The following is a 27051-nucleotide window of genomic DNA, read 5'->3' on the forward strand; positions in this document are numbered from 1 at the left end:
GCATCAAATATTATATATGATTTAAAAAAAGATTGTTGCAAAATCAACTCTGCCTCTCTTTGTTAACTACAACAAGCAATGCTGTTTGTTATTTAAGATGAGGTCGGACTCGGCACTGACAGATTTGTGTTCATTGTGCTGCTTTTATAAAGCCTCAAATGACGGCTTACAATATTTCATGAAAGCAAAGTGTTTTGTTTGTCTAAGATTTTAAAAGGTTTAAACTTTACAGCACTGACAAAGTTGAACAAAGTGTTGTACAAGTCCCACAACATAAAAAAAGAAATAAAAATTAAATAAAAAATAAATAAATTTTTGTTTTACTTTGATGTCAAGTAGGGGGCCGCAAAATATCATCCAGCGGGCCGCAATTGGCCCGCGAGCCACGAGTTTGAGACCCCTGGTTTAGATAGTAATAATGGTACAGAGCATAAAAACACCTACATGCGCTTTGATGACGCATGTAGGGCTAGCCTTGAGACATACATATGCGTATTCACCACCGCAGACAGACTGGCAGCCGGCTTAGGCAGCGCCATGTATGGGAGGAGGGGGGGTGGGTTGGGGTTGTTACAGGGCTGAAGGGGGGGGGGGGTGGGAGTGATCCCTCACGTGAGGCAGCCGTCAGTGCAGCGCCAGGGGATGGGACCGGTGGGGGGGGGGGGTGGGGGGGGGTGGTGGAAAGATTGGGGGGGAGTGCACGAGCCAGTCCTGGTGGGGGAGGTGAGGTGCTGGGTAAAGGAACGCCATGTCTCCTGTTCTTATCTTGACTCTCCGACATGACCTTGTGCATTCCACATGCTTCAGCAGACTTGAGTGTGGGGGGGGGGGGGGGGGTGCATCAGGGCAGACAATGATTCCTGAATGCTCCAATTTTGATTTAAATTCGATTTGTCACGCTTTTAATTTCCTGCGCGACCCCCAGCATGACTTGAGTTCTCGATTGTTCGTCAGATTGATGGACAGCGAGTCTTTTTACAAGTTCCATGTGGGAGACTTCCAGTCTGGCCACAGCTATCTCCAGACAGTTATCGTCTTTTTTCCCGATTATTCTTGTACAGATCCAGATAGCGATCGCTCCCATACCGATCAACATGAATGTGAGGATGTACAAATCCTCAACATCTTCAATCTCAAGAGAATAAAGGCAGATTGATCCCCATTTATTCCAGCTGTCGGATAGGCGGTTGAGGAGGATAGAATGGGAGACTGTGTCGAAGGCTGCAGAAAGGTCCAGGAGTATGAGGATGCTAATGTGGCCAGAGTCAGCTGCAAGGAGGAGGTCGTTGGTGATTTTGATGAGGGCGGTCTCTGTGCTGTGGTGAATTCTGAAGCCGGATTGAAAAGGCTCATAGAGCTCATGGTTGGACATGTATTGTTGGAGTTGGGCGGCCACTGCTCTTTCCAAGATTTTACTGAGGAGAGGAAGGTTGGACGGTAGTTGTTTAGCTCATCTGGGTCGAGGCCGGGCTTCTTGAGGATGGGAGTGACGGAGGCTGTTTTAAAGCAGGAGGGGACGAGACCAGATTTAAGTGATGAGTTGATAATGTTGACCATGGTGGGGCAGAGAGCAGGGAGGCAGATCTTGACCAGGGTAGTAGGCATGGGGTCGAGTAAACAAGTGGAGGCTTTGGCTGAAGCTATAAGCTTGGCAACTTGAGGACCATCCAACGGGGAGAAGGAGGAGAGGCTGCATTGGGGGGGACACCCAGGAGGAAGAGCAGGTGAGGGGGAGGAGGGGGGCACCACTAGCTGCTGGTAGATGGGGTTAACCTTGTCCTGTAATAAAACAAGGAACCTGGAGCAGAGGTCGTGGGCACCAGATGGTGTGTCGATCTAGATTTATTTGAATATACACACAAAAGATTGAATACATATGCAAGGTGACGAAAATAACCACACAACTCATTACACAATATATTCTTGATGTTTAATACAATAAAATAATGTTTACATAAGCATTCCTCTGATTTGAAGTAATTTAAACAATGTATTACCCCAGATTCAAAAAGGGGGCCAGATTATGGCAATATTTAGTAAATTCAGAATATAAATTTTTTTCAAGGGACATCGTCTCCCTCTTTATTTCATCCATTCATTTATCCAAATCTTTAAAAATATATTCCTGAGGACAATAGCATTTAACACTGGAAAGCATTTAAAAATGTACTTCTAAAAAATAAGATTTTTCCCTTCAATTCCATTCCAAAACAAGTGGAGCAAACACTCCTTTCAGTACAAGTTGGGCACTACATCACTAATAAGAGATCCATGTGTCCAGAGTATTCAGGACTGCAGTACAGGATATGGAGAGTGGTCAACATGTCTGAATATTGTGTAATAGTGTTAGAAAAAAAGACTGATGCAAAAAATACAAAGACTGGAGAAAAAAAAGGAAAAGAAATTCAAGCTAGCACCCAACTTTTCCCCCAAAGTAATTGACATGTGCAATAATGTGATTGATGCAGAAAGCTTGCTGTGTGGACATGTGGATATGAATCACCAGGAATAGCTGCCTCTGTAACTGACAGACTTTGGGACAAACGCAAAGTGTATTTGTAGAGACAAACAGTATGTGTGTGTTATAATGGCCCTCAGCAATGTCTATTGGTAAAGATTTTGCTTTTTTTTAAATTTGGATTGGTTTTCTCTTCTTTTTAGATTTCAATCAAATGACACCGTCAGTGATTAAAAAGGAAACTCACTTAAATATAAATGTATGTATTTGGTTAACCAGGAATATCAGCAATATATATTTTAACAACTTTGTTCAGTAATCTGGTCACAGATTATCAATATTTTAAAGAAAGCAACAAATTAAAGAAGGGGGTTCAAAAGTTGTCCCCGAATTTTCTTCCTTTTGTAGGAATCTTTTTTTTTTTAATATATAATTTTTCATTTTTTTTTAACTTAATTCCCAATCAGTAGACAGCTTTTTTTTTTAGCTGTGTTAAGAAATGTTAAGACAATGCTAGGTACCTTTTACTGTGGTAATGTTATGACTGACAATTTACCACACTGATATACAGTGAAACAATGTGGTCATTTGTGCTTTAAGCCATGACCCAGTTTATTCATCAAATGACATTTCCCAAATATCGGACACAATTGTAGGCACGCCAAGTTCCATATCTGAAGCATTAAGTGAGCAAAGTACACACGTGTAAAGTGGAATGCCTACATTTTAAGGATGATAATGGGGAAATTCATAAAACTGAATTGCTGAACCTTGGCCAATAAGAAAAAGACAAGTTCATTATTTGATAGTATGCAAATACATTGACTTCACTTGTTAAAGCCTAAACTATCAGCCCATCTTCAACTCCATGAAGTCATGTATGTACATAGAGAAAACTGACAACATCTCAGGACCATGCTGCTTCCATGGTGGTTGAATGTTATTTTATGCCCTTGACCTAAAGTCTCATAGAACTCTTGTCACACAGCAGATAATTGCTACGTCCAAGCTAATTAATGAGATTTTGTAAATTTACATTGAGATACCCACTCACTAAGGAACCGGAGGTCAACCATGGGCTGCTACCATCTTGAACAATATCTGCTATAGTGCTTACAGTGACAACCTGAGCCTATGGCATGGATGTCATATAATCATGGGTCATATAACCCTTCATAGGTGAGACCTTATCTATTGGTATTATTATTTTTGGACCAATGACAGTTTAAAAACATTTAAACATTGACAACTGAAAGTGAGCTCATCCCTTTCCCAGTTGCGTTCCTTCTCTTACAGAACATCCCACTAAGTTCTCGTTCAGTCTCTATGTAACCTGGCTAGTCCATCCTAGAAGAACCATTGTTACAGGACTGTTCTCCTCAGTCTCTATGTAACCTGGCTAGTGCATCCTGGAAGAACCATTGTTACAGGACTGTAACTTAATAGGACAGGATTAATCAAATTCACAGCTGCACTAAAAGAATGCTGCTATCTGGCTTCCAACTGGTTTTGTACAACAAGGACAGCATATTGTTCACAATATCTAAGGCCAGTACAAATCTAGCATTGCTACAGGAGTGTTTCAGCAGTTTTTCTGGCGAGATTGCTCTCAGAACTAAATATAAAAGTAGATTATTTTGTTTAGTTGGAAGGAAGTTAATTCCAAGTTGGAAAGAGTGCACTTAGACAATGCATTATTCATAAATTATCATTAATTCAATGCAATTTGTGTGCTACAATGTATTGTTGAGGCTCGAAAAAGGATGAAGCCATTTTCAGATATGACTCCGCAAACCCACAAAAAAATGGCAGCAAATTTTCTGGGTTGGCAGAGGAACATGGATATTTCACATTGCCTGTCGACAAAGATCGGATCAAATGTGACACCATTATTCCGAGGAAGAACCTGAAGAAGAGGCAAGTCTCACCATCAACACATGAACGCGGTGCCACTATACTGGTGTTGAGAGCTTGTTCTGGGCCCAGCTACACATGAACGCGGTGCCACTATACTGGTGTTGAGAGCTTGTTCTGGGCCCAGCTACACATGAACGTGGCGCCACTATTACTGGTGTTGAGAGCTTGTTCTGGGCCCAGCTACACATGAATGTGGTGCCACTATTACTGGTGTTGAGAGCTTGTTCTGGGCCCAGCTACACATGAACGCGGTGCCACTATACTGGTGTTGAGAGCTTGTTCTGGGCCCAGCTACACATGAATGTGGTGCCACTATTACTGGTGTTGAGAGCTTGTTCTGGGCCCAGCTACACATGAACGTGGTGCCACTATTACTGGTGTTGAGAGCTTGTTCTGGGCCCAGCTACACATGAACGTGGTGCCACTATTACTGGTGTTGAGAGCTTGTTCTGGGCCCAGCTGCTTGTTCTGGGCCCAGCTACACGTGCAAAACGGCCTACATGCCCAAACGGTACAGTGTCCCGCCAGGCCTGGATCATCCCTGAATGTTTTGACCGCTTGGTCAGTGCCTGAAATTAGTCAGTCAGTCTGGTCAGTCAGTCTAGTCAGTCAAGTCAGTCAGTCAGTCAGTCAGTCAGTCAGTCAGTCAAGTCAGTCAAGTCAGTCAAGTCAGTCAGTCAGTCAGTCAGTCAGTCAGTCAGTCAGTCAGTCAGTCAGTCAGTCTAGTCGGTCAGTCTATGGTATCATAGGCATTCATTACATTGGCGGTCAGTTGAAGTACAGCTCTTTGGTCAGCATGGAGACCACGCAGGGAATCTGTTTCTTCTCACTGAAGCGTGGGTCTTCAGACCAGGACTCGAAGCTGGTGGCCACCATGTAGTTGACCCGTGTGAGGATCTGCATGATCTCCAGCTGCTTCCCAAACTCGTTCAGGACGTTGCAGAGAGCCTGGACAAACCAGGAGCCACGCCCGGGGTTCCTCCACGAATAGTACCCTGAAACAGCAGCCCCAGTCACTCAACTAGCCTCAGCTACACTCTGATGGAAGTATGCACACAGAACTACACTCTGATGGAAGTATGCACACACAACACACACAGCTAGATTCGGATGGAAGTAGGTACACACAAGTTACAACACACACAAGCAAGTAAGCACAGGTTCATATGGACATGCAGATCACAGGTGCCCAAATGTTTTTCACGTTCAAATAGCCACTCACTCAGCAAACAAAACACTGAAATTGAAAACAAACAGGATTACTATAACGAGGAAGTGTGAAGTGGAGAACAGATACAGATACAGATACAGAAACGGAAACAGAAACAGATATACATTTAAGCTTATTTTCAACAGAGATTTTAATCACACTGTTTGATTCCAACCAAAATGAACCACTAATCAAATGTGTGGTTATTTGGCACTTGGACTTGGCTGAGCTCTTCCTGACTCCAGGTCAATCCTTTACGACAAGAAATATCCTCAGAAATATATATATTTGTTTTTCTTTCATTAAAACAATGCTACCTTTATAGCTTTTAGGGCTCCCCCCTCTTACTCCATTCATCTAATAATTGGTTGGTTTAGTCTTAAGACCAAAGGTGTTTGAGTTGCTTTTTATTTGAACATTTTATTTAATTAATGCTGAATTAGTTATTTCTTGAAAAAAATATATAAGCAATATTATATTTTGTATCCACAGGTCAGCAATAATTTAAGATAACTCCATGTTTATCTAACTATAAAGGAAGGAATCTCTGTCTGTCTGCGTGTCTGTCTGTCTGTCCTGTCCTTTTCATATCTCAAGAACCATTCATTTGATCAACGGGTGTATTGTTGAGAGGGGAGTCGAATTTGATGCCATTTGGCCAGGTGGCGCTATAACAAATTTAAGTTTTGGCCTGTAACATATTTTCAGCCATTTAGAATTTTGTCCAAATCAGTTTATTTTTGCTACTACTCCTACAAATGTGAACTATAACCCTAACCATAACTCTAACCCTAACCATAACTCTAACCCTAACCTTAATTCCAACCCTAACTCAAACCCTAACTCTAACCCTAACTGAAATAACTCACTCAGTGTCTGAATGACAGGCTTTTGGTTGGAATCAATTGGTATTGCCAGATAGAAAAATAGGCTCTAGGTTGAAAATAATGAAAACCTGAATTATTCATTATGAAGTGGGGAATAAAGCATGAATTGCTATGGTTTACCTGGCACGGTTGAATAGGCAAAGAGGAAATCTGCCTCTACAGGAATCTTATGCCTTGGATTAGCATCCGTCTCTAGGGTGTCATTTGGGGGCCCCGAGTCTGTCTGTATACCATCATCAAACTCTGAACCTCGACAAGCCTGGTGAGGTAAATGAAATGACATTTCATTGAGATCTTGAGTATCTTTCACAACGATGACCTGGTGAGGCAATTCACAAGTTTAGAGAAATACCCATGTAGCTTCTGTAGAGTTCAAACATATCTGAACTTCTTATGCAAGAATACAAAATCCTTCCATTGATTAGATTAAATGTAGAATTAAATGTCTGATGTGTGGGTTGGATTTCATGGGGGTATGGGGAGGGGTTGCTACTGCTGGCCACAGCTCAGACTCAAGTGCAATACAATGCCGAGCTTTTTTGCCTAGAGGTCGCTGTTTGACGGGATTACAGATTCTACCTTTAAGTAATTAAAGCAGAAAATCTAACTTTGTGTAACTACAGCAGGCTAATCATTCTGTATCATGAGTGACGAGAAATCTTAAGTAATTTTTACAAAACGACTTCAACTGTAAAAATCATGATTTAATAGCCTTTTCCTATTAAACAACGAGACCGGTACCGGTCCCAAAATTACATCACGTCATAAATCAATCCCTCCAGACTGTTTGACAAAAGTAGCGTTTTATTTTTCAAACGCATTCAAGTATAAACATCATAACCATGTCACAACAGCAGTTATAATGTATATTATCATCAATACGTTAGTTTACCAATAGGTTAAAGTGTTATTAGATAGATTTTCATTTTCGTTTTGGTCTTGTTTAGTTTGCGAAAGTCGACCATTTTGGAAAATTTTAACGTAGGGAATTGTAGTAGAGGACACCGAGAGCTTTCGATGAGTGTTGGAATTTTTCCGAACGACACATCCCAAAAGCCTCTATGGGGTTTCAAGCAAATTACTTCTGTATGCATTTTTTTAATATCTCTTATTATTCGGGATAATAAACCACAACACTTAACGTTATTGACATATATTGAAGCGCAGTTAGTTTCTCTTCCCTATTTTTAGCAACAATTATATTTGAAATTAGTTTCAAAACGGTTGCACCCTGATCAAAATAAAAAAGCTACTGTACATACAGTAGATGTCATTATCCGTTCTTATGCATGCCTGGTGATACTAAATCCAAATTGAACTCGGGCATTTGAAAGATAAGAATTGGCACAATCCATAAATGTGCAAATTGGCTATAATAAGGTCATTTATAAGCCTGCTATTCTATATTATATAATAATATTTCAAATTGCATTAATCCGGATGGGATAATTCAGTACTGTATCTACAAAACCTTCTGTTTAATCATCTTCCCTTTATTAATTTCCTTAGATTTTTTGTACACATGATCTCAAGAAGGTACTGAACGAGATCAGTGGTAGTTTTTCATGTCTGGTCATTTTTAGCATGGTGTTATTCAATGTCAAAGATGCAAAGGAAAATCATAATTCATATTCTACTTTGTTTCATCACAATTTAAGCAAGCCTAGTGATAGACACAATATTTCTGACACTGGGAAATGGGAATACATTCACTGAGGTCCATAGATGTCCCTAGATACCAAGAATATGCAAATGGTCCTTTTAGAAGTAGAGCAATATTCCATTTACTTATGTATTTTAGGCGGATTTTCAGAAAATAGGGCTCCGGGCTTAACACATTGGTCGCCAACAACGTCGTAATTCGTTATTGCCCGCCATGCGTTGAACACCAACAACGGCGTAATTCGTTGTTGGGATCAATATTTTATTTTTTCGCCATGGCATTCATAATTCATCCAGCCTCCCTCCGGGGACTGCAGCGGCACCCTGTCTGATATTGCAACGCCTCAATACCGCCACCTGGTGGATGATCGGGCGAGTTACACTCCACACCAAACCGGAAGTGGCGCTGGTGCATCGAGGAAATCCCTCCGGCAGTACTATCTTGTTACGTGGATCAAGAGACTCAATCGAGTGCATTGGGATCGCTTTCGAAACGCAATAATATATATGATTTCGGCGTTTATTGCGTCATACAAACGGGAAATGGATCTAGCAGATCGACGTCAAATAATTGGAATATTTTTCCTCCAGTCTCATCGGCGAACGGTAAGAGGAATATAACGTTATTTTCAGCTTGATTGTCCATTTCTTTGTTTGCAATCCATCTGATCAATATATCAACCCATACTAAATAAAGCCGTTACTGACGATCAAGGAATTATAAACGCCCCCCCCCCCCCATTTCCTTCACGCATGATGAAGCATAATGTATACCGATCATATACATTTGAATTTTTTAATATAGCGTGTATAGGAAAGAAACAGCAATCGATAATCTATCATATGCTTCAGGGCCTATAACTCGCGTTTTTGGAATTACAGCAGAAAAGCTTAAAAACATACTTATATTCTCGACGGTATTAACACAACAATGTATGAATGAAAAAATATAACGTTCCCACATCCGGAACGATAGATACACGATGTTGAATGGGCCATAGTAATGTCAATATAGCTATAATATTTAAAAAGTTATAGCCCTGCAAAGAAGGTAAACATCTCCATAGGCTTACAGCGGTGGCAGACTGGGTATAATGATGGGCATACTGCGTGGCAATCAAAGTGTTAAGAGGTTAACAGCCCCTTCTAATCATTGAATATTAAATGTTTTAGCTTCTTTTGAATAGAAAGCAGCAAAAGTCCTGTGGATCTGACCCAATGTCACATAATATAAATACTAAATAGAGGCTATCAACATACTTGTCACATAATATAAATAATAAATAGAGGCTATCAACAGACTTGCCACATACAGTAATATAAATACTAAATAGAGGCTATCAACAGACTTGTCACATAATATTATACTAAATAGAGGCTATCAACAGACTTGTCACATAATATAAATACTAAATAGAGGCTATCAACAGACTTGTCACATAATATAAATACTAAATAGAGGCTATCAACAGACTTGTCGCATAATATAAATACTAAATAGAGGCTATCAATGTACTTGTCACATAAAAGCAATACTAAATAGAGGCTATCAACGGAATGCAGCGGAATGTGGGGTTATTTTGTTAAGGAAAGGCTTCCTTTGAGCCGTAATACGGCTCAGCAGAACTATTGTGGATTAGAGACACAACATCAGTAGGAAACAGAGTGGACCTTATGCACATTGTAAATATTCCCAGAAAATGTATCTAATATCTTGATGATATACATTTTTATATATGTTTTTGTATATTATATACATTTATAAATACAAATGTGTATGTCTTTTCAAATAGCTCTAAACAATATATTAATTGATCCAATTCTCAATGTCTGATCAATCATATCAGTAATTGCTTATGAAATAAATCCTCAAAATGGGAAAAGTGAACAATTAGTATGTAAATGTAGAATTGTTAAACTCACATTTATTAATTGTACTATATATTATTTTTTTATCCACTTTTTCTCCTTATTTTTTCTATTTTTCTCCCATCCCAATTTCGTGTTTCCAATTTTCCCCTCCCCTGTCTTGAACATTGCTCGACTATGCCCCCCACTGGTCGGTTGTAGGGAGGATAGAAGCCTTGCATCACGTGTCCCCTCCGGTACACGAGGAGGCAGCCTGTCACATCTTTTCACCTGCCAGCGTGGACTCTCATTGGCGAGGTGTAACGCATGGGAGGCTCACACTACCCCCGCCACTTCCTGTCTTTGCTGTGCAGGCATCCCCCAACCGACCTGTAGGAGTCGCTGTCCACAACGTCCAAATCACTACCCATCGACTTCCACCCGCTGGCTCTGCCAATTGAGCCAGTATGACGGCTGGCCCAAGCCGGAGGCAATGCTGACACCCGGATTCGAGACGGGAGTCTCTTGCATTGGTGACGAGAGCAATCTCTGCTGCGCCACCCAGCCGACCCTAATTGTACTATATTTAAGACTTTTAGTGACTTACAAAACAATGTATTTCTTTAAGATAAGGTTCAGTTTTGCAGGCATCAGCTAAAAGCATTTTCTTAATTAAGGAAAAGGAGGGAAGTAGTACAAAAAAAAGTGTATTCAAGTACTTTATAAAAAATCAGTAGTGTCAGAGTACTTTTAAATTAAAATGAGCAGTCTGATGGGTGTGACATTTATAGTGACAAACCTGGATGCGTGAGCGTCTGGAGGCAGATAGCAAACAACAGAACTCAAAAGTTCTGTGCCATTTCACAATTTCTCTCAGAATATAAGCATCTAATATATCTGTGCTAATTTCTGTGATAAGGGATTCTCTCACTTATTACAGGCAGGTAAAGATGACAAATATTGACACTTTTGTTTTCACTAAATATGAGAGAAGAGCCCATGTTCTACTAATGTTACTCAATGTAAGAAAGACAAACCAGCACAGTCCCATTCATTACAATGTATAGAATTTAAAGGAAAACTCCAACATTTTGGGAAATTAGCTTATTTAACATCTTCCCTGGAGTTAGACAAGAAGATACATACCTTTTTTGTCTCTCTGCATGCATTAGGCTTAGGGCACGCCCGCACCGTTAGCGTAGCTTAGCCTCATCACTGGAAGTTCCCTACAGTCACGAAATACACTCCAAATATAACTTTAAAACGTTCCTGTAAACATGTTGTGACCTGTGTATTTACCACGTGGAGAAATAAAAAATTATTGAATTAGACATTTACGTTTTCTAAGCAGATATACTCTAACTATTTTTTGCCGAACCACTCCTCTCTGGGCTCAGTAATTTCACGTCACCAGTGCTACTTTCTAACGTGAGGCCAGTGTTTGTTTACATTTTCATTTCATTCAAAGGATCCGAACCGATTGAAGTTATTATGGATACCATGACTGTGGTAAGTTTTCATTTATGTTTTTAGATGGAAGGCTGTATTCCATCTGTCTAACGTTAGCGAATATTGTGAGATTGATGAACATAACGTTGCTGGACTATCGACCTAGTTAGCCCCTTTCGTGACTGCAATGCACGGCTACAGGGTTTGGGCGAGTGAATCCACACTTGTGGTATTATTATAACTAATTTATTGTGTAACGCTAGCCCCTTAAAACTTACCACAGTCATGGTATCCATGAATGAATGAATGAATGAAAACTTTATTTAACAGATTGCAGAATGGGTACAATACAGTACGGCTCAATACATACAATTGTTAAGGGGATGCAGACCTGAGAAAGACGTTTGTCTTGTTTCCATCAGGGTCCCCCATTTTCAATTCATATAGACATATATGACATACATGACATACAGATAGTCAGTACTGCTACATCTATACATTTATGACATACCAGATTTGCAAATACAGTACTGTTTGTGATACAGAAGGAGTCAAGAAAAGGGAGTATATACATTTGATGTAGAAACTGTACATTGGAGGAGGTTGGGTGGGGGGGGTTGGGTACATTGGGATATTGACAACCATACTGGGTAATTTACATTGGAGGTGGTTGGGGGGGGGGGGGGGGGCGGGGGGCACACTGTATAAACAAGTAACACTGTACATTGAGGGGGGGGGGGGGGGGGAGGAGACACTGTACAAACAAACACAATTGTACATTGAACTATTGACAAAACCATACTAGGTAAATGACTGTACATTGGAGGGGGTTGGGTTAGGATATTTACAGGGGCCAGTGTTGAATTGCAGTCTCCCGTAGGTGTCCCTTGAGAGAGGTTTTGAAAGTGGGTAGTGATCCACATTCCTTTACAGCTTTGGGTAGGGCGTTCCACATTGATGTGGCATAATTGCGAAACGTGTTTAGTCCCTTATTTGAGCCGAATCTGGGTTTAACATGATTTGTGGAGCTCCCTCTGGTGTTGTGATCGTGGTATTCACTGACCTTTGGGAAGTATTTTGACATGTACATGGGTACCTTGGTCGTGTAGTGTATCTTGTAGACCAGGCCCATTGCAAGTTGTTGTACTCTGTCGTCTACTCTAAGCCATCCTAGGTTGTCAAAGTGGGCAGGGGTGAGGTGGGTTCTAGGAGTAAGGTCAAGCAGTAGTCTGACCAGTTTGTTTTGAGATGTTTGTAATTTTGTTTTTAGCGCCTTTGAGGTGCTTTGGTACCATGAGGTGCAAGCATAGTCGTAGTACCCCTGAATGAGTGCTCCTGCCAGAGTCTTCAGGGTGTTCTTGTTTACCAGAGAGGAGATCCGGTACAAGAATCGAGTTCGTTGGTTGACTTTTTTTATTACATTGGATGCCATTTTGTCACAGGAGAGATTAGCCTCTAGGATGGAACCCAGGTAGGTAATTTCATCTTTCCTTGTGACAATATTGTCACCCACTGTAACTGAGAAGCCGTCGGTCTTGCTGAGTTTGTTATTTGAACCGAAGAGAATGGACTCTGTTTTGCCCATGTGTAATGATAGTTTGTTATCAGCGAGCCATATGCAGATTCTGCCTAGTTCCGAGCTGAGGGTTTTTTCAACCTGTAACTTGTTCTTGTCAGAGACCAGCAGGGCTGAGTCGTCCGCAAACAGGAACAAGTTGCAGTCACAAGCTGACGACATGTCATTTGCATAAATTAGGAACAGTAGCGGTCCTAGTATGCTTCCTTGTGGAACACCACAGCTCACTGTGAGGGGGGGGGATAGGGTACCGTTTACCTCCACCATCTGTTCCCTCCCCTCAAGGTAGGATTGCATCCAGCTCACTGATAGACTATCAAAACCAATTGCTTTTAGCTTGTCAATCAGAATGGAGTGATTGACCGTGTCAAAGGCCTTTTGTAGGTCCAGCATGACCATGCCGCAGTATTTGCCTGCGTCCACCTCTTGTTTGATGTGGTCATTCAAATAGAGAAGGCATGTGTCAGTGGAGTGGGATGTTCTGAAGCCAGATTGGAATTCGTAGATTAGATTTTTTTCCGCTAGGTACTTTTCGACCTGTTCGTAGACTATTTTTTCCATGACTTTCGAGATGGAGGTGAGAATAGAAACAGGGCGGTAGTTGCCTGGGTCTAATTTGCTGCCCTTTTTGTGCAGAGGGGTCACCCTCGCAATTTTGAAGTCCTTGGGGACGTGTCCCTGTTTTATGGAGAGGTTTATTATGTGTGTGATGATTGGTGTGATGGCAGCTGCTGAGTCTCTGAGGAATTTGGAGGGGATGTTGTCATGGCCAGTGGCCTTGTTAGGTTGGAGGGCGCTCAGTTTATTGAGTACCTCATCTGTTGTTACCATTTCCAGCTTGAAGTCGTCCTTGCGGACCCCTAGGTTTTTGTAGTAAGCTACTATGTGTTCTACCCCATAAAGCCCTGAGTGGGAGGGTAGTTTGTTTACCAGTGTTGTGGCTATGTTTGTGAAGAAAATGTTTAAGTAATTGGCTACATCCAGCTTGTCTGTGATGAGCGTGTTGTCCGTTTTTATGTTTATGTTTGAGAATCTGGTTTTAAGTTTTTTACTGCATCCTAGTTGATTATTGAGTAATTTCCAAATAATAACTTCAATCGGTTCGGATCCTTTGAATGAAAATGTAAACAAACACTGGCCTCACGTTAGAAAGTAGCACTGGTGACGTGAAATCACTGAGCCCAGAGAGGAGTGGTTCGGCAAAAGAAATGTCAGAGTATATCTGCTTAGAAAACGTAAATGTCGAATTCAATTATTTTTTATTTCTCCACGTGGTAAATACACAGGTCACAACATGTTTACAGGAACGTTTTGGAGTTGTATTTGGAGTGTATTTCATGACTGTAGGGAACTTCAGGGTAAAGGTCTGACCCACTTCCAGTGGTGAAGCTAAGCTACGCTAACGGTGCGGGCGTTCCCTAAGCCTAATGCATGCAGAGAGACAAAAAAGGTATGTATCTTCTTGTCTAACTCCAGGGAAGATGTTAAATAAGCAAATTTCCCAAAATGTTTGAGTTTTCCTTTAAAACTATGCATTCATTTGTTACATTTTACTGGCTGGACTCCTTTTAGGAAATGTATTGTATTAACTTGAAGACATAGCAAAATAATGAATGAATGATATAGTCTCTAAACCAAACTTTTTGGCATTAGCTAGCTAATCAATCCATGTTAATGCAGGTGCGAATTTAATGCTAATCGCACTAAGTGATAAACAAACCTTAAATGCTGATTTGGGTGGTCTACATCATCCAGCTAGTCGGCATATAGACCTCTTAAGTAAGAAAAGACAAAACGCGAAGCAGTGAGTCAGTAAGTACGTTTCTCAGTAAGAAATCGATATTAGAATTTTTTTGTTGTTGTAATCCTCTTTTTCTCCGCCTGATTTTTCAATTTTTCTCCCCATCCCAATTTAGTCGTTATGCCAATTCCCCCCCTCCTCCTACTGGTCGGTACAAGGGAACCCTGAATACACCACATGCTTCCTCCGACACAGGTGGAGACAGCCAGTGGCTCTCTTCTCACCTGGCAGCGAGGACTCTCATTGGTGAAGTGTAACGCGTGGGATGTCACGCTGCCTTCACCATTTCCTGCCTTTCGCTGAGCAGGCGCCCTGACCTGACCTGTAGGCGTCAATGTCCACAACGCCAGATTACCACCCACGACTTCCCTCCCCCTAACTCAGCCAAACGAGTTAGTATGACGACCGGCCCAAGCCGCAGGGCAATGCTGACTCCGGGAGTCGAGACCGCAGCCTCTTGCATTGGTGACGAGCGCAATCTCCGCTACGCCACCCGACCGCCCTGATATTAGAATGTTTAAGGTAAAGTGCCTGTGTGAACTACAGATGAAGCTAGTTTTAACAACCCATTCATTTTCCCATATTTGGGAAGAAGAATTACGACATGTGTGAGGTCTGTTAGTACAGTTTCATTTTATTTTATAGCTTTGGCAATTTATTCAACAGCAGCTCTGGCATAGTAACGTACAAAGTACGAGAGAGAAAGATGTCTGCTTGAGCACTTCCTCCTCAATGTTTACTAACACAACAAAACAACAGCGCCACCATGGATTAAATTGTAACTAATGTAACCATGGATTAAATTTAAATTGTAACTAATGTAAGCATGGATTCAATTGTTGGCAATCTTAAAATGAGGATTTAGTGTAAACATATACTGTATATATATTTTTTTGTAATCAGTCTCAGACAGAACAAAATCTATTTCCTAATTTTGGTTATTTCACTAGTTGAGTAGGTGGTTACATAACGAGTACTTGATTACAACTATCTCTGTTGTGTGAATTAACACACTAACAAAGCTGCCTTTAAAGGTCCATGACATGACAATAGATGTTTAAGTTCAAGTTCACACGTATTGCGCTGATCGTTATCTATATGCCAGTATCAGTCCCAGACTCATGACCCTCTTCACACGCTCTCACGCCACACGTATTTCTCACTGTCAAAAGATTATAATAATTAGTGACTTGTAAACAATGTAAGAGAATGGCACAGTGTAAATTATATATATATACATTGATTTATATATATATAAATATATATATATATATATATATATATATATATATATATATATATATATATATATATATATATATATATATATATATATATATATAAAAATCAAGATAATATTCTGTGCACTGACCAAAATGAGCTGTCGTCCGCACTTACGCAGGATCTAGACATGTTGCAGATATTAATGAGCTGGGCAAATGTATGTGAGAGTTAGACAAATATATTTTTCATTTAAGGTTTGGTTTATTTTTTTATTTTTTTTAAGATTTTTTTTGGTGTTTTTATCGCTTTATTTCTACTGGGCAGTCCAGTAGGGAGAGACAGATGAGGAATGGGAGACAGAGTGGGGGGAAGACATTCGGCAAATAACGACGGGTTCGGGAGTCGAACACGGGTCGGCCGTGTCACGGCTGAGCGCGCCATGTGGTTCGCCACTGGGGCGCCCCAGGTTTGGTTTTTCTAATGTAACTCAAGTCCAGTAACCACACAATATGCCACTGGTGGTCGTGTTGGAAAGCAGCATAAATTACACTTTCTCAGCCCACAGCTATACTTTCCCTTTCTATTAACGTTAGTCTATGAAGAACACGGCTACATACTGCATCAACATCTGAGTCAGATCACAATGGATTGATATATTGTTAGAATCAGCTGTTGAATAGCTTTTTTTTGTCTCTTAACCATTTGTTTTATAGTGATGCTCTATGGTGAATTAATGAAATAAAATAATTGGTTTCTATTTGTTTTATAGTGATGCTCTATGGTGAATTCATTAAATAGAATCTGATGTAAACAAGACGAAAGTCTTTCTCTGGTCTGCATCCCCTTAACAATTGTGTGTATTGAGCTGTACTGTATTGTACCCATTCTGCAATCTCTTAATACAATTTTCAATCAATCAATAATTTGTTTCTGTTTGTTTTATAGTGATGCTCTATAGTGAATTGAATTAATTAAATATAACCATTTGTTTCTGTTTGTTTTATAGTGACGCTCTACCGTGAATTAACCTCTCAACAGTCCTGCAAATTTTGTATAAAACGCCTGTCGATTGCATACTGAAAGTAAATTGGACGCTATTCAGGAACCATTTGTAGCAGATTTGTATACGCACATTTATATGTATTGATACTCCGCTTAATCTGTTTATTTATACCAAGGTAGACTAAGACTCAGTATGGAGTATTGTACTTGGTAGACACACCTAGATCAATACATCAATAGTCTAGATCAATAGCCTAGATTAATACATCAATAGCCTAGATCAATACATCAATAGCCTTGACAATCTGGTCTTCAACAAAGTATTACACAATGTGTGATGTTGACTATGTTTATCTAAACTCCTAAAAAAAATCGGAAACGTTATTTCTGTCGATTATTCCTCCCCTTTAGTCACATTTACAATGAGGTACAACTTGTAAGGAGCATGCATTCCTGGAATGAGCAACACAGCTAACCGTGTTGGCAGTGGCTGAAAAAACTTTGCCCAAATCCCCTGCAATATTCTTCTGTTGGTATTCACCCTGGTTTTGAACACCTCTGGGATCAGCTTGGGCGTGCTGTACTTGCCAGAGTGACCAACGCAACCATGTTGGCTGACTTGTGGCAAATCCTGGTTGAGGAATGGGATGCCATCCCCCAGCAGTGTGTGAGCAGGCTGGTGACCAGCATGAGGAGGAGGTGCCAAGCTGTTGTGACTGCGTATGGATCTTCCACACGCTACTGAGGTCCCTGACAGTGTAAAAATAATAAAGTGTAAAAATGGCCAATATGTGTTGTTTTTCCTTATTACTGTGGGAGAGTGCAATCATCTAATCCACCAAAGCAATTCAAAACGAGAGTGAATACCAACAGAAGAATATATTTGGGCCGCTACCCACACGGTTAGCGGTGTTTCTCATTCCACGAATGCATGCTCCTTACAAGTTGTACTTCGTTGTAAAGGCGACTAATCAGGCTTTTCAACGATATAAAATACAATACCAATTGGTATTATAAACACTTTCGGGGCCATTCACGTATATATACATTATTGGGGCGCCAGCGGTTAACAGCCAAAAACATATATATATACCTTGATAGTTTTCCCTTTTTTTCGATTTTAATATCCTATTCAATGTCAGGGACCTGTATGTTGCCGTTAAAAGGCATACTGGGACTCCGAAGGTGCAGTACAGGCCAGATCCTGCTAGTAGGCAGTATCGAGAGTGCAGTAAACCCTGTTCCAGACTGGGTGCTACCTTTAAACCGCTCCGGGCACTCTTTTCTAGTAATGGGAAACCTACGGCTTCACTCGATCGCATTGAATCATTTTTGGGACCCCCGATCCATATGTTGTGGTGGGTTATGTCGTGGACCAGATGGGCATAGGATGGACCAGATGGCGATCAAATAATTGGAATATTCTTTTTGGAATACCACCGACCACAGGTAAGGACAATCTGACGTCAATTTCAGCTTGATCGTGCATGGTTTTCATACCCATCCCCCTGATCGGCGTGTGTTGTGGTAATAACGAATGCCGTTATTGGCAATCAATTAATCAGAAACGACCCCCCCCCTTTCATGCATTCATGATGAAACATATACCTATCATATGCATTTGATTTGAAAATAATAACATGTCAAGGGACGTGCACCCTATAGCCAGCCTCCCAGGAATTAGCCCAGATCATTCCGAAATTATACTCATATTCACCACGGAATAACGCGTGAACGTATTCATTAAAACATTTATTCTTTTTTGCATCTTGAACGGAAGATAGTTACTGTCAAATGACCATGGTATTGTATCCATAGCTATAATATAAAATATAGATTTAGCTCTACAAACAACGTGACGCACAGTGAAACTATGTAATGAAAACCTGGCCATGCTATACCTAGATGGGGAAATCGAATGGCCTTGAATGTGTTAAAGGGGAGGAATAATCAACCAAAATAACATTTCCAAACTTTTTTTTGGACTGCTAACCTGACATCTTTCGCAGCTCTAACAGGCTCTAATGCGGTCTCTAATATGGGCTCTCTAATGTGGGTTCTAACACAGGCTCTAATGTGGGCTCTAATGCAGGCTCTAATGGGGGCTCTAACTAGGGTTGGGTACCGAACTAACCCTGTACTTTTGAATTACGTCGGTACTACAAAGTACTGATTCACGTTAGATCAATCTGTGCCACATTTCGATACCATGATAGCAGGTAGATTAAGACCTGCTCAGGTAGAAAATAATCTGACTTCCAATGACACGCAATTGTCATTTCATAATAGACACAGACCAGCTCTAACAGGCTCTAATGTGGTCTATAATGCAGGCTCTAATGCAGGCTATAATGTTGGCTCTAATGCAAGCTCTAATGCAGGCTCTAATGCAAGCTCTAATGTGTGTTCTAATGTGGGCTCCAATGTGGGTTCTAACACAGGCTCTAATGTGGGCTCTAATGTGGGCTTGAACGCAGGCTCTAATGGGCTTGAATGCGGGCTCTAACTAGGGTTGGGTACCGAACCAAACCAGACTTGTTTGGTAACACTTTATAATAACACTCTGTTATAAGACATTTATAAGGTATTTGTAGATAATTAACTAATCATGACCAAACCATTTATATACATTCGTAAATGATTATTAAATCATTTATAACTATATTTGTATAACATTTACAAATGATTTATACATTATTTATAACTCATTATCAACATTGTTTGTACTAGATTTGTTCATCATTAAATAATGTTATTTAATGTGTAGTAACACATTTGTAAATGCTTTGAAAAATGGATATGAAAAAACTATTATACCTCCATTTATTTATTCATGTTCAACAAATGATTTGTAAAACATTCTTAAAAGATCTATAAATCATTTGCAGGTGTTATTGTGTGCCCTAATCTAAAGTGAAGACTATTCAGCATTAACAAATGTCTAATACAGTTTGTTTATTATTTGTGGACTTTTTACTAACCTGTTATGAACGATCTGGCTTTTATGAATACAGACACGAAGCAATTACCAGACTTGTCTTTTCATGGTTAACAAATGATTAGTTAGACATTCATAAAACATCTATAAATTATTTGCAGATGCTATTGCGTGCCCTGATCTAAAGTGAAGACCATTCATCATTAACAAATGTCTAATACAGTTTGTTAATTATTTGTTGACTTTTTCATCACCTGTTACAAATGTTGTAAACAGCTTTCGGATCCACCCTTCTTTGTGACATCAAACAGTGACAGAATTAGGACTATAGATAAATGCAATTTTATTAACACAAACAAAGCAACAACCAATAAACATTGTTTATAATAAAAAGAAAAAGAGTCTCTTTTGACACGCTATATAAATGTAACCTGGGGGACACTAGGACCCAGGAGTTCCCAGGCCAGGTATTGCCAGAGTATGTAGAGGGAGTCGTGTGAGACTTGAAAGTTCACGTTTGTTGACATCTAGCTCTTCAGCCCTGCGTTCGACAGTCCTGTGACAACTCCTCTCGCGAGTTGCACTGTTTGTATGTGCAGTGAATAAATGTTTTGATGTTGACTGTATGTTTATCTATATTAGTGGTCGACTGCTGAAGTCTTGTGTAGTACATGTCCAAATTTCTCTTCCTGTTTGTGCTCGTGACTTTTCACCTAGATCCATGATTCGCTCATTCCCACGTGGGATATCATTGGAAAGCCACAGTCATTGGTTACAACCCTGTCCAATAATCTGCACACTAGAGGTCGGCAAAGTGGCGCGCCGCGGCGGTGGGCAAATCGTACTCAAGAGGCCGGGGCCGGGCCGTTGCACGTTAAGAGGTTTTAAACATGAAAAGACAAGTCTGGTAATTACTTTGTGTCTGTATTTATAAAAGCCAGATCGTTCATAACAGGTGAGTAAACAGTCCACAAATAATAAACAAACTGTATTAGACATTTGTTAACTCATTCTGGGCTAACAGCGCCCTCTGCTGATGGCCTTTCCGTGCCAGCGCTTTAGTCAATGGGAGGACGGGGATATTTGCAAACGCTTAAACTATATCTTAAATTATGGCTATGGGTCTAATACACCCGTCGCTTATCAATGACTTGCTTGCAGTCAACATGTACGAAGCGGATTGTTTTTTCATCTGTACATTTCCGTTTTATACCGTTTTGAATACGAGTATAGATTATCAATAGTATATGTGTGCTTATGCACGCTAGAGAAGCGGGCTGAAAAATCGATTATCCGTGCCTTGGTCAGCGCTAACGGCACGCACACACGATGGCGGTGAAAGGAACATCTGATTAACCCAAGACTGGTAAAATAGAGTCCTTACCTCACATCAGATGTTCTGCAAAAAGATTAATCCAATTCCTGATCGCCATTCCAAATATTGATCGCGTTTATTGATCCAACGTTAATAGTCCAAAACACATAATCGACGCTGCTCCCAGCCTCCCCAGTCAAAGTGGTAACACGATACTGCTTGCCCGAGAAGGGAAACCCCGGACCGGAGTTTTTTTTCTGATGCACAGTCCCAGCCAATCCAATCCAATGATGTGCAATACCATCCAGGAGACGATAGGCGGCGGTATTTGCCCTTTGCGAGCTCAGACCCATTCCCAATGATAACGTCAGGCTGGATGGATGAAGACTGAATGGATATCGCTAATAAAAGAAATAACGATTAAAACCCGACTATACTCGTGATTGGCACGGAAGCGATGGCGAGTTAACCCGACTATACTCGTGGTTGGACCGGAATGAGTTAATGGTGAATAGTCTTCACTTTAGATTAGGGCACACAATAACATCTGCAAATGATTTATAGATGTTTTATGAATGTATAACAAATGATTAGTTAAACATGAAAAGACAAGTCTGGTAATTGCTTCGTGTCTGTATTCATAAAAGCCAGATCGTTCATAACAGGTTAGTAAAAAGTCCACAAATAATAAACAAACTGTATTAGACATTTGTTAACACATTGACCGCCAATCACGTTGTACGACGGGTTTCAAGGTCATGCGAATTCCGCCATTCCACGGCGTACAACGTTATTGAGATCATATTTCATTTTTTCGCCATGGTATTCATAATTCCCTCACCCAGCCTCGGCTGATACAGTGGGAGCCTGCACAACTCTGCAACGCTTCAATACTGCCGCCTGGTGGATGATCGGGCGAGTTACAACCGGAAATGGATCTCTGGTGATCTCCGTGCATCTGTGAAATGCGTCCGGCACTCACATATTGTTGCGGGACTCTAGACACACATCCGTGTATATGGATCGCTGCCATAACTCAATAATCGATATGATTTGGGCGTTTATTATTATTATACAAACCGGAAATGGATCTAGTCGATCCACGTCAAATAAGGGGGATCTTTTTCCTCCAGTCTCATCGGCGAACGGTAAGAGGACGCTGACGTCATTTTCAGCGTGATTGTTTATTATTATTAATGCAAACTGCTCTGATCAATATATCACCCATACTACATAAAGCATTTACTGACGATCACGGAATTATAAACGACCCCCCCCCGTTCATCTGCGCATGATGAGTCATAACGTTTAGGATCGTATTCAGTTGGATTTAAATTTATTTATTATTATTTTATTTTTAATCTTTTTTTTTATCCTTTTTCCGATTTTTTTCTCCCATCCCACTGTTAGTCGTTATGCCAATTCCGAACCCCCTTCCTGGTAGTTGCGCACTCCCCCTACTGTTGGTCCGGGAGGCCGGAGACTGTCACATGCTTTCCTCCGACACATGTGCAGCCAGCCGGCAGCCAGCCTGGCAGCGCAGATTCTCACCGGGAGAGTGTAACGTGTGGAAGGTCACACTACCTCCCTCTAGATCCTACCCTCGCTGTGCAGGCACCCCGACCGAACTGTAGGGGTCGCTGTCCACAACGCCCAGGACCCACCCATCAGCTTTCCCACCCCTAACACTGCCAATTGTGTTAGTATGAACGACCAGCCAAGCTGATAGCAACTCAAACCCAGCGTCTCCAGCGTTGATGGCGAGCGCCTTGCCCACTACACCACCTAGCCGCCCCTGGATTTTTTAATATAGCATGTATCACGAATAAACTGCAATCGATAATCTATATTATGCGTTTAGGTCTATAACTAGCGTTCTAGGAATTACTGCAGAAAACGATAAAAAACATATTTATATTCTAGACGGTATTTTCGTATGAATCTATGAATGAAAAAGTATAACGTTCCTACATCCAGAATGATAGATAATCGATGTTGAATAGTAATTCATAGTAATGTCAATTTAGCAATACAATTTAAAAAGTTATAAGTGTTATACGGGATTTGGTCTAGTATATTTTCTGGAAGGCTAGATATAGGGCTAATAGCTGCTAACGTTATATCCAATGGCATTTCCGTTTTACAGATGCTATAGTTAAAACTCAAACTGCATATGATCGGCACGATCCTCAAGCATGTATGCATGAAAGGGGGGGGGGGGGGGCGGGGGACGTTGTTTCTTATTATTGATTACCAATAACCGTGTTCGTCTAACTAGCCACATAGGCCGATCGGATGGATGGCTATCAAAACAAGGCCCGATTGGGATGTACTTTACGTGAAAAAGATCTTACCGTGGGCCGGTGGGATCCCCCCGAGCATTTCCCTGTTATCGATCGCCATCTGGTAGATCGATATGTCCATTGGCTGATGATAAATCCCCTTATTGCATAGTGAAATCTGCGACGCAAGACGTAATCCAAGCTACAGGCTACAGATCCAGAATCGAGCGAACATAAAACTCCATTGAAAGTAAAAAAAATAGTCCACCGTTCAGCCACAGGGCACACTGCATTATCGCGATAGCGCCCCTAAGAGAATCTGGCCGGTATTGCACCTTCTCGAATTCAAAGAGTAGGGTAAATCTGCAGTGCCGCTCGGCGACCTTGAATAGGTTATTAAAATGGAATAAAAGCAATAACAACTTGCCCCGGATATATCCGTGCTTCTGTCCACAACGGGTGGAATCGAAACACGGAGATCTCCGTTGTTCGTCCCCATTGTGTTAATGATGAATAGTCTTCACTTTAAATTATTTATAGATATTTTAAGAATGTTTTACAAATCATTTGAACAAACAAACAAATAAATGGAGGTACAGTATACTCGTTTTTTCATATCCATTTTTCAAAGCATCTACAAATGTGTTACTACATGTAACGGAGGTACCGCAGTATATCCACAGTCACGGGTACAAGTAGTGACGTGGCTGTGGATGGTAAGCGGTACTGCAAGTAAACTCACTCCCCAGAGGCATCCAGACCCGGAAGCAAGCAGTGAATTCACTTCTTGCTTAGTGGTCTGTGATGCCGCCCGCGACGCCGGCGTCCGGGGTTCAACTCCCACTCAGGGCGATCCCTTAACAGGGGTCGAATCGACTTTAAACACAACGCAGACAAGATCACACCGGCTACATGTGGTGCCGTTAGACACGGATGCCCTGGGTGGTGTGAGTTTAGTGGGGTGAGTGTAACGGAGGTACCGCAGTATATCCACAGTCACGGGTACAAGTAGTGACGTGGCTGTGGATGGTAAGCGGTACTGCAAGTAAACTCACTCCCCAGAGGCATCCAGACCCGGAAGCAAGAAGTGAATTCACTTCTTGCTTAGTGGTCTGTGATGCCGCCCGCGACACCGGCGTCCGGGGTTCAACTCCCACTCAGGGCGATCCCTTAACAGGGGTCGAATCGACTTAAAACACAACGCAGACAAGATCACACCGGCTACATACACATTAAATAACAACATTATTAAATGAACAAATCAAGTACAAACAATGTTGATAATGAGTTATATATAATGTATAAATAATTTGTAAATGTTATACAAATAGTTATAAATGATTTAATAATCATTTACGAATGTATATAAATGGTTTGTTCATGATTAGTTAATTATCTACAAATACCTTATAAATGTCTTATAACAGAGTGTTATTATAAAGGGTTACCACTTGGGGTATTAGGAGATTGCGGCTATGCGCTGGCCCCCTGGCTGATGACCCCACTCACCAACCCCCAAGACGGAGCAGGAGGTGGCCTACAATGAGAGCCACGCGCACAATCGTTCCACCATTGAGTGCAGCATCGGACTGCTGAAAAGATGCTGGATGTGTCTGGACGCAGCAGCTGACACACCTCAGACAACTCTGAGCCTGCTCTTCCTCCTCCAGTGGCCAGCATCTCTCTCCTATGTTTTGTGATTCTTTTTTTAGACTCTAATTTCACATGAGCCCATTTCTTTTTCACTTCAGCCGCTATGCGCTCCTCTCCTGACACCACGTTAACCTCACCTGTTATCTTGTCCCATGCTGCTTTTTACCCATATTTAACACTACTAAATAAGATGTCACGCTAATATGTCATGTTCTACTCATTACAGTTAGGTCTGCTTTTTTAGGTCTGATATTTATTTATTTATTTACTCAATCTTACCATATATATATATATTAGGGATGTTCGATATTGGCTTTTTTACCGATATACCGATATTGTCCAACTCTTAATTTCCAATACCAATATCAACCGATACCGATATATGCAGGGTCCCCCCCCCCCAAAAACGGAATAATTTCAGGTAATTAACATTACATATCTCTTGTCATGGAATTAACACAGCATTATGCATACTTTTGACAATAAATAAAATCAGAATTTGTTCTTACTTGCTTGCCTGGGTAAATAAAGGTTAAATAAATGTATAAAAAAATAATAAAAAATATTTATTTTTATTTTTGAAAACCGATACCGATATTTCCGATATCACATTTGAATGCCAATATCGGCCGATAATATCGGACATCCCTAATATACATTATATATATATATATATATCCACTGTCTGCACATACTCTGTCTGCACATACCATCATATAATCCCGTTTACATATCTTTAGATACTATATATCTGTACATATCCCTTACCTACTCTCTATAGGGTCTTTATACTTGTACATATTAATACTACAACTCTGTACATGCATCTGATGAGCACTATTACTAAGTAGTATTTATATATTTTATACCCAGTTTAATCACCTGTGCATTGTATATTACTATTGCACTTTACTGTTACAAACTTATTTTTGTTGTACTGTACTTGTACTGCATAATGACAATACATTTGAATCTAATAAAATTTGTATCAGTTGCAAATTGCTTTCACGTTGCCTGTGGATTCTGTGTGCACACGGTCCTGTGGTTGCATGGGTTAGCAGTGCTTCTCAAACTTTTTCTGTCAGGCCCCCCTTTGGCGGACCAATATCGTGACCTTTCAAATTGGCCCTATATCTTGTTTTCAGAGCTGTCATGGATGAAAAGCCAGCTTCACACAGATACTGTATGTGGTGCTGAATGGTATCAACACCTTAACTGCTGCATCACAAGATAGCCTACTTGGTGGGCCATGAGATGAGATACTTGGTACTCAGCACCACACTCTGAAACTAGCTCTCCAGGTGGTATCAGATGAGATTTCAAAGAGTTCTTCCAAGAGTTTGGATGGAGATGTGTCAGGAAGCTTTGTCTCAATGTTGTCTGTAAAGGTATTTTTTTATCCAGAGTAACTTGGTGATCCTTTTCTGTGTTTTATTAAATAATGATTTTCAGATTTTGAGAAATGGTATTTTCATGGAGAACAGTGCAGCTGCAACAGATAGCACTTTAGTGATCATTTTCTGTAATCCAAATTTTTTTTTTTTTTTTTTTTTTTATAAATCTCAAGGCCCCCCCTGTCATGCCTCTGCGCCCCCCCTGGGGGGCGCGCCCCCCACTTTGAAAAACACTTAGCTTATAAGAAGCAGGCGGGGCATATATATATATATGCAAATTCAGGTGTATGAGAATGTGTGTTCCATTTAAGAATCGGCTGCATTCTTCATTCGGGGGAGCGCAGCTGAGAACACTTTTAAGAGTTCAGGAATCCGACAGGGATCTTTCTTAAGTTTGGTCTTACGAAGTTCTTAAGAAGATATTTACAAAGAAAA

General features: G+C 40.7%; 1 protein-coding gene across 1 annotated transcript in view; it reads right to left on the minus strand.

Moving 5' to 3' along the window:
• Window positions 1-1971: 1971 nt before the first annotated feature.
• The window catches only part of casp7 (caspase 7, apoptosis-related cysteine peptidase), a 77176-nt gene continuing 52096 nt past the window's right edge, over window positions 1972-27051 (minus strand). The window contains exons 6-7 of the mRNA XM_084326604.1: window positions 6593-6731; window positions 1972-5370 (exon numbers count right to left, since the gene is read on the minus strand). Coding sequence (XP_084182730.1) covers window positions 5144-5370; window positions 6593-6731 — 366 coding nt within the window. The 3' untranslated portion in view covers window positions 1972-5143. The remainder of the gene's footprint in view (window positions 5371-6592; window positions 6732-27051) is intronic.

The sequence above is a fragment of the Notolepis coatsorum genome (assembly GCF_963971535.1).
Source record: "Notolepis coatsorum genome assembly, chromosome: 12".
Lineage (NCBI taxonomy): Eukaryota > Metazoa > Chordata > Actinopteri > Aulopiformes > Paralepididae > Notolepis > Notolepis coatsorum.